The sequence below is a fragment of the Quercus suber genome, unplaced genomic scaffold (assembly GCF_002906115.3).
Source record: "Quercus suber isolate HL8 unplaced genomic scaffold, Cork oak 2.0 scaffold_727, whole genome shotgun sequence".
In the NCBI taxonomy this organism is placed as follows: Eukaryota; Viridiplantae; Streptophyta; class Magnoliopsida; order Fagales; family Fagaceae; genus Quercus; species Quercus suber.
In genome coordinates, this window is record NW_027070167.1 from 219896 (window position 1) to 233375 (window position 13480).

At 32.9% G+C, this 13480-nt stretch overlaps 2 protein-coding genes and 1 long non-coding RNA gene across 3 annotated transcripts; 1 reads left to right on the forward strand and 2 right to left on the reverse strand.

Moving 5' to 3' along the window:
- The first annotated feature begins 714 nt into the window (after window positions 1–714).
- On the forward strand, window positions 715–2331 carry LOC136064653 (uncharacterized). The gene is made up of 2 exons (XR_010626249.1): window positions 715–936; window positions 1672–2331. It is a non-coding gene; the product is annotated as an uncharacterized LOC136064653 (long non-coding RNA).
- A 467-nt stretch (window positions 2332–2798) lies between these two features.
- LOC112020101 (uncharacterized) lies at window positions 2799–5321 on the reverse strand. Its single transcript, XM_065766627.1, has 2 exons — window positions 5184–5321; window positions 2799–4167 (listed from the first exon to the last, which is right to left on the reverse strand). Exons 1-2 carry the CDS (start codon window positions 5251–5253, stop codon window positions 3845–3847), a joined length of 393 nt encoding a protein of 130 aa, XP_065622699.1. The 5' UTR covers window positions 5254–5321; the 3' UTR covers window positions 2799–3844.
- A 5519-nt stretch (window positions 5322–10840) lies between these two features.
- LOC112020105 (phosphoglycerate mutase-like protein AT74) lies at window positions 10841–13479 on the reverse strand. The gene is made up of 2 exons (XM_024052667.2): window positions 12996–13479; window positions 10841–11457 (listed from the first exon to the last, which is right to left on the reverse strand). Exons 1-2 carry the CDS (start codon window positions 13465–13467, stop codon window positions 11024–11026), a joined length of 906 nt encoding a protein of 301 aa, XP_023908435.2. The 5' UTR covers window positions 13468–13479; the 3' UTR covers window positions 10841–11023.
- Between the last annotated feature and the right edge of the window lies 1 nt (window position 13480).

Consider the following 13480-nt stretch of genomic DNA (forward strand, 5'->3'; position numbering starts at 1 on the left):
CGAGAGGCCAAAACTGACATATAATCCAATAAGTTTTCCATGTTTTTATTTGGTTTGGAACAGTAACTTATTGTATCCACAATAATTAGCTAGCCCAAGTCTCCCCTACCCATTGTAGAAATAAAAATAATCTCGTCAATGGTATGAACCTTTCCATGCCTACAATGAAATGGGTTCTGTTAAAGGTTCTCCAAATAGTATAGATTTATATTTGCATATGTTTTAAACACATAACCAAGAGTTTAATAATATTTTTACAAGGTTCTCTCTAATTCATTCACTTCAATATATGTTATATCAGTACAATGCACCTTTCTTTTTCTTTTCTATTCAAGTTTTATTCCCTTTTTTTGGTTGCAGTGGGGGACTTGGATATACTGGCACCCCTGGACATTTTTAAGTAATTATTTAGTTATGAAAAAAAGAAAAAGAAAAAGAAAAAGAAAAAAATAACATCTATATGCATACACCAAATACCTAACTTAAAGAAAAAGAAAAAGAAAATAAAAAACTAAGTAACTTTGGAAGTGTGGATGAGCACCAAAGACAGCTATTATAAAAGAAGTTTAATAAATTACTCAAAGAGACTACCAAGAAAATTAAAATTGCAAATATGCATCTACTATATATTCTTTCATATTGTAGCTAAAAACGTATGAAGTTCTTTCAAAGAAAGAAAGAAGACTAGAAGATAAAAATAAAAACTAACTAAAGAGAAGGAATTAAAATGTGTACTTTTTGTCTAATGATACCATTTGAAATTAAGAACTTTCTGAAATATAATTAATCACTGATTTGCAGGGTTTATTTGTGTGAGAGGATTTGACCGAAAAACAAGGGCTCCAAGACCTCTGGCAAAAAGATTCCACCGTTCAACAAGCATGATGGGAAAGTCAAAAACAGAGGAGTAGGAGATGACTGCAAAACCAGCCAAAGGTACGCCGTAATATGAATTTTTAATTTGATCTTGATTGATCCACATCCAATATGATATGCTAAGGTATTTATTGTGAACAAGTGCTATAATAAGATGTCCAAAGAATTTAATATATGTCTGCTAGCTGCAAAACTTCATATACTACACTCCTAATACAAATTAAGAGCCAACCTTGTGAATTGTGAGCCCTGATGAGGACAAAAGGATTGTGAATAAGTTAAATTTACACCAGTTTTGGTCTTCAAACAAATACTATTGGTCTCCTAGCTATAACTGTTTCTAAAGTAAGTTACTTATTTTTTTTTATCAACTTAAATAAGTTACTATTATTCATGATAAAAAGAAAAATTTTATTGTAGGATGATAGACAGTAAATGCAGCAGTGGATGTACTCAATTTGTTTGATAATAAAGAAATTGCTAGAGTTTTAATTCATTTTGATAGCCAATATTACCTGATATGTATAGTGTTTTTTGTCCTTATATTTATGATTGTATTCATAATGGATCGTCTCAGTCATAGCATAAAAATGCGATATTTGGCTGTTACTAAATCTGCACTTACACTCCATGCTGTGGCTGCTTCAGTTTGTACTCAGTACATGCATGATGCACTGATAATCTATCTGGAATTATAATTAGCTTTCTTTTCATTTATGTCTCTTCCTTGAGGAGACTTGTGATATGATATAATGCTTAGAAGTCTTTAATAAGTCATAAATGTCTTCTCTGTAGGATTGCAATATTGACACCTACTTGCCAGAGGTCCCCAGATTGTATTGCAGACAATTTCGACCATCAACATCTATGGTGCCAGTTTGTGAAGCATTGTTGATAATTTTTTTATTTTTTTATTTTGATAACTCAACTGTTGGGGGAGGGAGGATTTGAACTTTTGATGATGTTTGTGTTGCTCATTATACATCTGTCCTGTAAGCTAAATTCAGTTTCTTTAATATGTATAGATTCTCATTGTTTGCTGACAGAACTCTCATTTGTACACATTTACATGTGTATGTTGCAAAGACGAGGACATGGACAGCACACAGACATTTACTAACATGATGCCTCAAAATGTGATGTCTCAAAAGGTGGTAGATAACTAGATATAGTTGCCTCATCGGAAATGGAGAGTTTGTTGTAGTGAGAAGGGTGAGATTTGGGGGTTGTTCCTCTTTGTATCATGTCAACAGTTTGGCACACCTTCAACGATAAAGAGCTAACCAGAAATTCTTGGAAGAGCATTCTGTTTTGCTCTTGATACAAATAGCTTTGAGCTTTTGGAAATTTACATTGTATTCTTTCCTAGATTTCATGGGTTTTATGAATTCTGGAATGAAAATTTCTGTAAGAAACTAAGGATGTATAATGTATAGCTTCAGTTAGGAGTCTTCATACTCAGCAGCTTTTTATTTTTATTTTTTACTTTTCTATATTTTTTGAGTGGGGTTTTTCTCAGAGGTTTATTAAAAAAAATGGTCAGCATTATCAAAATTTTCATAATCCAGAAATGTCATAGTAATGTTAATGGTCAAAATGGTCATCCATTACTTAAAAGTTGGCTGTGAGTGCCTGGCTTTATATTTGAAACCGGTAAGCTTAATTTCCAACACAAACGTTAGTGTACCATATTATTACATAGGAGTAGGATCAAAGTTGTCAATATTGTACTGGAGGTCATTTCAGTTAGCTAGAGAATTGATATATATGCATATATTTTTCATCCCTAATGAGGGCTAAAATTAACCCCATTAATTTGATACTCGACGTATATCCAAGTAGGATTGGAGGCACACAAGAATTTCCTGATTTCTTAATGCTGTATTTTTTTTAGCTGCTTCAGTTAAGTTAAACATGTTAAATTCTATCTAAGCTCCAGTAAATATTATTAATAAGGATAATGTTATAAAGAAAACAATTTCAAAATATCAGATCAGCCCCAAAAATACATAAAAGGAGTACAAGTCCAAAGTAAGTAATGAACCTGCATAGGTAGATTTCCCATAGATGCTAATATATCACCAATCACCACATTTGTTTGGTTCTATGTAGATGGTGCTTAACTGAAACTTGCCAAAGGTTCCGAAAGCCTAGAGTCCAAGCTAGCATTAAACCTTCCCTCACGGCCCAAAGAAACTTGCCACTCTCTTATCATGGTGAACACTATGCACCTTAGCTCATCATCAACAAGAGCAAAAATAGATGTCAAATTATATGAATTCTAAAATCTCTTTTTTTTGGCTGACTATATATAATGTGATCACAAAGTAACCCAAAAGAAATATATGCTCAAAACTTAAGTGATTCTATGAAATCTAAACTGGAGCTCTTATGTGAAAGACCCCACCCTTGAGACCAATCAACAATGATTCCAACTAGGGATTTGATCTTTCCATATCTTTAAAAGTGCAAATATTTCATTCCCTCCACAATATTTACTTCAGGCATAACAGAAGACGATTCCAAATGTCCATTGAATGCTTCCCAAACCAATTCCTCCACCTCCACCCAAACAAGAGATTTGGTTAACATCAAATAGATCCGAGAAGCTCTAAATACTAAAATCCACAAAACAAATCCCTTATCACTAAATTGCTTTCCTTTCTTTCATTCTCAATAGATAGACCAATTGAAAAGTAAATTCTGTCAAGCGTACCTATATTCACAAGAAGACCTCTAAGGATTAGTGTACAAGCTATATCAAAATTAAAAGCCTAACCATAAACATAAAATGTCACAATCAAAAAGCCTAACATCAACGTTAGAAAGAATAATATGATAACCAAAATCATGAACGTATTATTCTGTTGCCTTTCCACCCATGATAACGAGCTCGTTTCTCCCACAATGCAGAAAGCTTGCGCTCCTCTATTAGTTCTCTTTCAGCCCTTTCCTCTCTTCTCAAGTTTCAATTCCGGCATTGCACTTTTCTACTGTCATTCCAGCCATGTTTACGAGCTCGTTTCTCCCACAATGCAGAAAGCTTGCGCTCCTCTATGAGTTCTCTTTCAGCCTTTTCCCTTCCTTCTTCACAAGTTTCCATTCCAACATTGCACTTTTCTGCCTCCTTTTGATAGTGTGACAAGGTTTTTGTAGCATCAAGTATTAAAACCTTGGTGTGTGCAATAGTTTCGTTAGCAACATCTTTCTGTAAATTTAGCTCCTCTGACAGTAAATCTACTAAATCCTTCTTCAATTCCTTATTCATCTCGGGATTATTTTTATCACAGTCTGCACATAAAGAATATTATGAACAAACAATATACAGAAGAAAACTTGCTACATAGTCATGTTTGAATGTTGCAAATTCATCTGAGGTTACAGAAGGCATTTTTTTTTTCATGCTTTATCCATTTTTTCAAGTAAAACTTGTCTTTTCAGGTTCCAGTTAATCTCTTGCAATTGACCTCCTTAAGTTTCACGGAAAACCACAATTTCTCAGGCTAGGGATCTCCTTACAAAATTCAGTTTTCCAATCATAGATCATAAACTCTATAATGACATTTCAAAGAAAACAAGTTGAGTTCTTAAGCAACTAAACATTCCATCTGAATATCAATAGCAGAAAACCAAGCTTTTTACAAATTGTTCTTAAATTTCCACCATTTGACCCCAATTTCAAATGAAGGATTAATTAACCATATCTCAGGTGTGCATTGCTTTCCAGAAGACTGCTGGTTTACGGAGTTTAATATGGTAAAAAAACTAATAAAGGTTTAAATCATTACTTTTCCCAACAAAAAAAAAAAAAATTAAAAGCCTTTAAATTAAATTTTATCTGTTTTTTTTAGAACAATTTATAAATAAATAAACATTAATGTATCAGAAAATTTTAAATCTTTGGATGCTTAAAAAATTTTCTACACAAAGCTTCAGACTGCCAAAAAAGAAGCAAATACAGACAGCTCTTAATTACAGTCTCTAGCTAAATGTACTCCTTTTTTTTTTTTTTCCTTTTTTCCATTTTTTTTTTAATATATATAGATTCAATTAAAATCTCTAGCTATATACAGTTTCTAATTGCCCTTCATTTTAAATCTGCAGTAAATCACATTACTATTTCATTTCTTTCTAGAAATAAGTTCATCAGCACCTCGAAAGCACTGAATTATTCTCCCACTAGATACAAAGCTGAAGTGTTTACAAGTTTTAGTGGTTCCAACTGCCAGATCCACATGATCCCATCCCAATACTGAGCTACCAATAAAAATTAACAACAAAAACAGAAGCAAGACACATGAACTGACCTGAAAATGAGCTGTTGAGAACATCTGCAAGAAGATAAAGAACAAACCAGTGCATTAAAAGAAGTGACATCGAAATATAACAAATATCAGAAAAGCTCAAAGATAGACACAGAATAAATGTAGAGGCTTAGTAAATTATTAACAAATTATATTTATCTTATGACTTCAAATTAAAAAAAAAAAAAAAAAAAAAAAAAAAACTAGCCTTTTTTTTTTTTTGGGGGGGGGGGGGGTGGGGTTGGGGTTGGGGGGAACTAGCCTTTTGTTGTTAAATATTGATAATGTGATAAAATTTGATTCATTAAATGAAATGTGTATCGCTTAATTGAGATTTCCGATTAGAATTTCGATAGAATTTAGAACTGTGATTGTGAGAAATTTTATCTTTCCGATAGAATTTTCCGGCTAATGCAAATCTTAAAAAGGATTTGTTTTCAAAACATTACCTCTCTTACCCTCTGTCTCTAAAATTCAACCTGCATTTTGCAAATCCAAGAAAAATCCAATCTTTACACTTTTTCGGGATCTGGGTCACCTTTATTTACCCTGAAAAACAAAGAAAGAGAGTACCTTTCACAGTTTCACACGCATAAAAATTCTAGTTCAAGTTAAAAAAAGTGCTTTCAATCATTGAATTTTTATAGTAAAATTCTGAGTCTTTGACCCGAGACTTGAAATGGGTATCTGATACCTGATTTGGGGTCTTCTTTATTTTTGCTAAAACATACAGTCAACACTTTTTAGAAGACACACCCAGTACTTCAATGATTGTGTTACAGTCATCTTGAAAATTGAAATGGGTATCTTCTTTCTAATTTGAGCATTCTTCAAATTTTAAATCTTTTTTTTTCTTCTAAAAGCTTCACAGTAGTAAGGGGAATATATGGCTTATTTAGCAGCAGAGCACGCTCACCTTCTTTTGAAGGTGGTGTTGATTTGCTCATTTTGTAGTTTGTTTTGGTGCATGGTTGGACCATATCTCTTTAAGGAGAATTCAACCATTGATACTTCTTCATGTCCTCCATGCCGCGTTTGTGATTGCTCTTTAGACAATTTCCACTCCATATCTTTAGGTGAGGTTCAGTTTTCAGCAGAGACCATTCAAAATTTTCTGATAGTATAGAAACATTGGTCAGTTTGGAAATTTAGGTCTGTCTACTTTATTGAAATTATGTTCCAACTTTGGAAAATTACTATAGCATTGTTTGTAAGTTATGAGAGTAGAAATGATGCTTGTTTTGTTTTTGATTGTAATGGTGAGGAATAAGCCACATCAACTGGATGGGAAAGCATTATGTATATCACTCATATTTGGGTTAGCATTTAATGATCAATTAATTCTCAACATTTTTGTTACTTTGATATTTGTCTCTTCTCTATTTGAATGTGGAAAAGTAGCTCCACTCAAACTGATTTGCTATTAATTTATTGAAGTATGTAAGTGTAAATCAAGATTATACAATTTTGAAGAGCAGGATGCTTGAGGAAAATGTATAATTTGTATGACTGTTTTGACATGATTAAGCTAGGAGTCAAATTAGGCATCCAGATATATTTGGAATGGCTATATTGTTGTTTCTGCTATGGTTTACAAGTTTAGAATAAGGAATATGGTTGACTATTTGACTGGTAGGTTTGTTAATAATTTACTAAGCCTCTACANTTTGTTTTTCATATTTTTTTCTTCATTTGATAAAATCTAATAAATAAGTCGACAAGACTAATCTGTTTAATAAATGAGTCGTGTTATGGTCGAGGAATCTTGACTCGTTTAAAAACATGTTGAGTTAGTGTATATGTTAGATATTCATAAGTTGACACGACAAGAACCCGACACGAAAACACGAACTGCCACCTCTACAATTTGGTAACTTATATTAAAAATGAAAATTTTAAGGATTCACAATGAAAGATACTGAATTATATGTGTGTATAAATGTATGTGTTTGTGCATATTTATGAAAGTTTGTATAACCTAATAAATTAGTATTATAAGTTGGCCCCCTCAAATAATATTTAAAATGAAAATTTTAAAGATACACTGTGAAAGATACTGAATTATATGTGTGTATAAATATATGTGTTTGTGCATATTTATGAAAGTTTATATAACCTAATAAATTAGTATTATAAGTTGGCCCCCCTCAAACAAAAATTTCTGGCTACGCCTCTAACCATTTCTCACTTTGATATTAAACAGCCCACAAACGTTTATTATTTTATAACTATCTTCACTTCAAATTTTATCCAAAAAAAAACCTATCTTCATGACTTCAAATTAAAAAAAAAAAAAAAAAAAAAAAAAAAAAAAAAAAAAAAAACTAGCCTTTTTTTTTTTTTTTTGGGGGCGGGAGGGGGTGTGGTGGGGTTGGGGTTGGGGGGAACTAGCCTTTTGTTGTTAAATATTGATAATGTGATAAAATTTGATTCATTAAATGAAATGTGTATCGCTTAATTGAGATTTCCGATAGAATTTTAAGAACTGTGATTGTGGTAAAATTTTATCTTTCCGATAGAATTTTAAGAACCAATAATTATGCAGTTCATAATCCGCTGAAGTTTTGCCTAATTTCTATGTCTACATAGACTGCCTTCCATTATTGGCTAATGCAAATCTTAAAAAGGATTTGTTTTCAAAACATTACCTCTCTTACCCTCTGTCTCTAAAATTCAACCTGCATTTTGCAAATCCAAGAAAAATCCAATCTTTACACTTTTTCGGGATCTGGGTCACCTTTATTTACCCTGAAAAACAAAGAAAGAGAGTACCTTTCACAGTTTCACACGCATAAAAATTCTAGTTCAAGTTAAAAAAAGTGCTTTCAATCATTGAATTTTTATAGTAAAATTCTGAGTCTTTGACCCGAGACTTGAAATGGGTATCTGATACCTGATTTGGGGTCTTCTTTATTTTTGCTAAAACATACAGTCAGACACTTTTTAGAAGACACACCCAGTACTTCAATGATTGTGTTACAGTCATCTTGAAAATTGAAATGGGTATCTTCTTTCTAATTTGAGCATTCTTCAAATTTTAAATCTTTTTTTTTCTTCTAAAAGCTTCACAGTAGTAAGGGGAATATATGGCTTATTTAGCAGCAGAGCACGCTCACCTTCTTTTGAAAATTTTTTTTTTTTAATTTAAAATTCAAAACTAACGAGTAAATGCATTACAAATAATCATTCAAAACTAAAGCATATCTCAATATCACAAATAATCAATTACAATATGTCAAAGAAAGTAAAATCATAACAATTTATAAGTTTATATACCTAAGGTTTGAAAGGTATATTGATAAAATGTCATTTAATTAAACGAGTCAGATGGGTCCAATAGGTTCTTTGGGTTGAACAATAACTCAACCTGTTTATTAAATGAGTTAGTCTTGTCAACCTGAATATGACACGAATCTATTAAGCCTCAACCTATAACCTACTAATTTTGTGTCGTGTCGTGTTGGGTTCACAGGTCGTGTCCAATTATAACATGTGTCATCATCTAGATGGGTCGATGCAACTGAACACTGGACCTAATTTAAGTCCTTTCAAAATTAATCAATATATATATATATATATAAGGTAAATTACAAAATTGGTCCTTAACTTTTTAATTGTGTCAATTTGATTCTTAACATTTTCAATGATGTGTCGATTTAGTCTCGTGGTTATACTAAATTGCAATATTGAATATTGTTTTAGATAAATGTGATGCATTTTATATGAATATTTTTTATAAAAAATTTATATAAATTTTTTTTAATTTGAGATTAATAATAGGATAAATACATTTATTTCATTATATTAGTTGTGGAGGGACGACCCTCTCCCTTAGAAGGTATTGTCCGTTTTGGGTGAAGACCCTCACGGATTTACTCAATCCCACATTAGGGAGAGACGCCTCCCACTTTCAGTTTATAAGCGTTGGGCCTAAGTGAATGTGTACCATTTTTGAAAGGAAAATTATTGAAATATTTGAAAAAACTAATAAATTATCTTTCTATTTTGTCTATAAAATAGAATACGAAAATTTATTAAAATAATGGGGGAAACTAATAACAAAATGCACATGGTGTGAAAACTTGGCTAAAACATATCATAAAAATAAATTAATATCATATCACGAAAAATAGATAACTATATCTTTTTTCTTTATAGAGTTTAATTGAAACTCAATTACTAATTCAGCTCATGTTTTCATTTGGATATACAAAATGGAATGCACATGGTGTGAAAACTTGGCTAAAACATATCATAAAAATAAATTAATATCATATCACGAAAAATAGATAACTATATCTTTTGGCTTTATAGAGTTTAATTGAAACTCAATTACTAATTCAGCTCATGTTTTTCATTTGGATATGCTTAAGAAAAAATCAGAATTTTACTTATGCGAGACTTGGATTGCTTTTAAATGATAATCCATTTTTGGGAAACTAATATTAGTGTTCAACATATTTATTTTCAAAATCTAGTTCATTTTTGCAGCTTATACAGCCTGACTATTCTCAATTCTCTTTCTTTATTTATTATAAATTTTTTTTTTTTTTTTTTTTTTTTTTTAGCTTACGCAGCCCAACAATTCTCAGTACTCATACTTTATTCATTATAAAAAAAATTCACAATTATTTGTTCTAATTACAAATTAAACGGACTTATATTTTAATCCTATTTTAAACTTGACAGAAACTCCAAACAATTTTTTGTTAAAGTTCCAGGCATTGTCCACAAGATGTCAGTACAATAGTACCAGGCATAGTGCACAAGATATCAAAGATTCATATGTCATTCAAGTAATAGTTGATTCAGATAATAATTTAGGTGACATGACACCTAAATTATTATCTGAATCAACTATTAGAACTTATTGATGGTTTTTTAGGCTAACTATCACCTAGTTAACATTAACTTTCCATTTAAACTAGAATAAGAACACTAATGTGATGGGTGCAAATTAGGAAATACGTTTCAAAGGCAATAACTTAGCTTGACTTGTTGGCAACAACTTCCAATTTGGATAGCTCAGTAATTACTCGGCTTGTTTGCATCTGATCAATTGAAGTGTAATTTTCTATCCAAAAATGCAAAGAAAGTAATGCCAACATGGTGCAAACTAGGCTTTTTTGCATCTTTTGTATTTGCTTGTTTGATCATTGATGCTATCATTTAAAAGTCTGCATTCAATGATTCAAATGTCACATTCCATGTCAAAAAAGGTGTCTAACGTGCAAGTTCTCATCTTCTCAAAAAAAAAAAAAAACAAAAAAACACAACAAAACAAAATCTTTATAAGTAAAAAGCAAAATATTCTCTGTCAAGCACAAAATGCATTCAAAAATGAAAAATAAAATAACAATTCAATTTTACATATTCAAGATCCAAAATTACCCATGTCAATTAAGTTAAAGATGTGTAAATTTGTAAAGTCACTTACTGTAGCTTTGCATTTTATTATTTTAATTTTTTTTTCTCTCACTTCATGTTCTCATCATATTCCTAATAAATAAATAAATAATGATTATTTAAATAAAATATAATGTAAAATAAATAATTTAATATAGATGTTTTCAAAAAATAGTTATGTAAAATAGAAGAAAAAATAGGTTTTTTTGTTAAAATAGACAGAAATTTTTATACAAGTTGATGCAATGCCGCACTATATTTTTTACTTCACCTAGCAATGTAGGATAAATATAGCAGATTTTTACACGTTCAGAAGCACCAGTTTATTGAAAAAGACGCTACAATTGAACTTGAATTTTTGTATGTCAAAATATCCATGAATGTGGTCTTTGATTTTGTTCAATCTGTAACAAGGAAGCCAATATCACAACAATTCTTCAGAGTTCACATACACTAGAAGAATCACTTGGGGATTCGTCCACACTGTCTTCATTGTCATCCGAGTCATCTAGATGGTCAAAGAAAGCATCAAGATACCAGGGACAATTTCCATTCAATTCACCCCTATGGGCATTGATTCTCCATTTTTGGTCAGCTATCATATCTGCATCAAGTCCCCATTCACGCATTTCCTCCTCTGTGTGATGGATTGCTAAGCTGTATTCTCCACCATCTCCTAATTCCATCACTCGGAATTCACAGTTCTCAAGATTGTTTAGGCGCTCAAATTGCTCAACAGTCCACTTGAACCACTTCATGAGGAAGACCTGTGAGGTTAGCCCATGTGAGACGATTATAAGAGTCAAGTCATGGGAAGGGTCATGGTGAAGCCTGTTCATGTCTATGTCCCTCCACAGTGATTCAAGAAAACCTGTAAGATTCAAATTCCCACTTCAATTCCACATTTCAATGGCACAAAATTTGAAAATAATTCCTCCTTTCAGGAATATACTTCCAACTAACTGACAGGGCTCAACAACCACCCCCACCCCCCTATATACCACCCAATACAAATTCTTGTATTGCAATTTACTGCATAGGACATGAATGGCATTTCCATTTTACTGGAATAATAATTCAAAACAAGAAAATCCCTCAAAGAACATTCCCTAAAGTATTTCAAGTTAGGTCGGTTTTCTTTTTTTCTTTTTTCTTTTTTGAGAAAAAGGTCGGATTTTGTAGCAGCTACTTTGCTCACTTGGGTAGCATCAAATTCAGGCCAGTTAAAGCTACGTCTAATTGTCTAGTACCAATAGTACATGTGCACAAGCAAACAGTAATTCCAACATGAGAAATTGAATACTGCACTTGCAATGTAATTTCATATAACTATTATAGTTCGGAGAACCTAATAATTAACCAGCCAAACTCTGATTCAAAGTTTGAGGGAAAGTCTCTGGCAGTCTATAAAGAAGTTCTTAATTGTGTGTTTCTGTAGCTAGAACTTATTCAAATAAAAATTTAGATTGGATAATTTGGTAGAAGGCTTAATATTTAACCGTATACCGGCCAATCTTTTTTGTTTTATTAACATTTTATAGTACTTCTTGTCCACCATTTTGGACTCATAGATCAGTCCATTGTATTGAAGTTGTGATGGGCATACTTTGTAGTTTGATCCTTGGCATTTTCAAAAACAAAGCGCGCACACATTACAGAAATGAATGAAAACAAGGATAGCAATATGAACAAGTGTTAAGCAGGTTTGGGAGGAAACTTCAAATGGTTTTTTCACGGTTAGAAGTGCTTATAAGGTGGCTTTGGATTTTGAGACTAACAGGGAGATGGGCTTTAGTTCTGATGAGAGTTGTATGCGTCTGTTTTGGAAGAGAATATGGAAAATCCAAATCCCTCATAAGATTATGCACTTTGCCAACAAAAGATAATCTTGTACGTAGACCTGTATTGGTAAATAAATAGCACTTGTGAGGAATGTGGAGGTTCTTCAACTCTCTTCTCTCTTTTGTCAGCCGTTCCTTTCCGGAACTTTTTTGGTTTCTTATGATATATTCTAATGGATGCACAGTGGGAGATGGAAGACACGGGTTTAGCTGTTACCATTGTCATGGACTAATAGAAATGAGGTTCGCCATGGGAAACCGAGGAAGGCTGGCCCGTCTTTGATTCAATGGTGTAAGCATTATAAGGCTTCTCCACATCTGGATGTGAATTGGTTCCCTCCAATGGAACCTCTATATAAGATCAATGTGGATGCTGCGGTTAGGTTTATTGCTGGGTTGAGCAAAAAAAGATTCATGCACCTTTAGCTGAATGCCATGAGTTACGTAATGTTAGTTTTTCTCATGTTCGCGTGCTCGTTCGTTAGCAAAACATGCGTCTTTCTATAAAATAAAATAAATAAATAAAAGCGTATACACAAAACAAAAGAAAACAGAAGAGAAGACGTACTAGAAACGCGGTCGAAGACGTCAGCAGCGGACTCGCCTTCAGGGAAACGATAGAAGAAACGACCGAACCTCTGGCGTGTTCGTTTGATCGCTCTCATCCTCTCTTCCACCTGGAAGTTCCCGAAGTCTTGCTCTCGGATCCGACACTCTTCTCGGACCCCTATGATCCGTTTCTTCGTGAAGCTCCGACCCAGTTCTCTCAGCGTCGATTGGGCGCGGGCGTATGGGGACACGTAGAAGTGCACGCGCCACGAGTCCGTGTAGGAGGCTGTGGAGATGAGGTGGCGGAGTCGGGACCCCGCGTCTTGGGCCTGGGCCAGGCCCACGTCGGTGAGCGGGATTTGGTGGTCCGGGATGGTGGTGTAGGCTGAATAGTCCAAATTGCCCCTCGACTCACCGTGTCGCATTATGATTATGCGCTTTGGGAGCACTGACAATGTTGAATGGTTTGCCAGGTTTGGTTTTGGATGCATTTTTTTTTTTTTT

Excerpts from the sequence above, each read along its gene's own strand:
- LOC112020101 (XM_065766627.1), bottom strand. The coding sequence starts at position 5,253 with ATGTCACTTCTTTTAATGCACTGGTTTGTTCTTTATCTTCTTGCAGAT. Across the intron at positions 4,168-5,183 it reads TCTCAACAGCTCATTTTCAG|ACTGTGATAAAAATAATCCC; the intron begins GTCAGTTCATGT and ends CTTTATGTGCAG.
- LOC112020105 (XM_024052667.2), bottom strand. The coding sequence starts at position 13,467 with ATGCATCCAAAACCAAACCTGGCAAACCATTCAACATTGTCAGTGCTC. Across the intron at positions 11,458-12,995 it reads CGTCTTCGACCGCGTTTCTA|GTTTTCTTGAATCACTGTGG; the intron begins GTACGTCTTCTC and ends TGAATCTTACAG.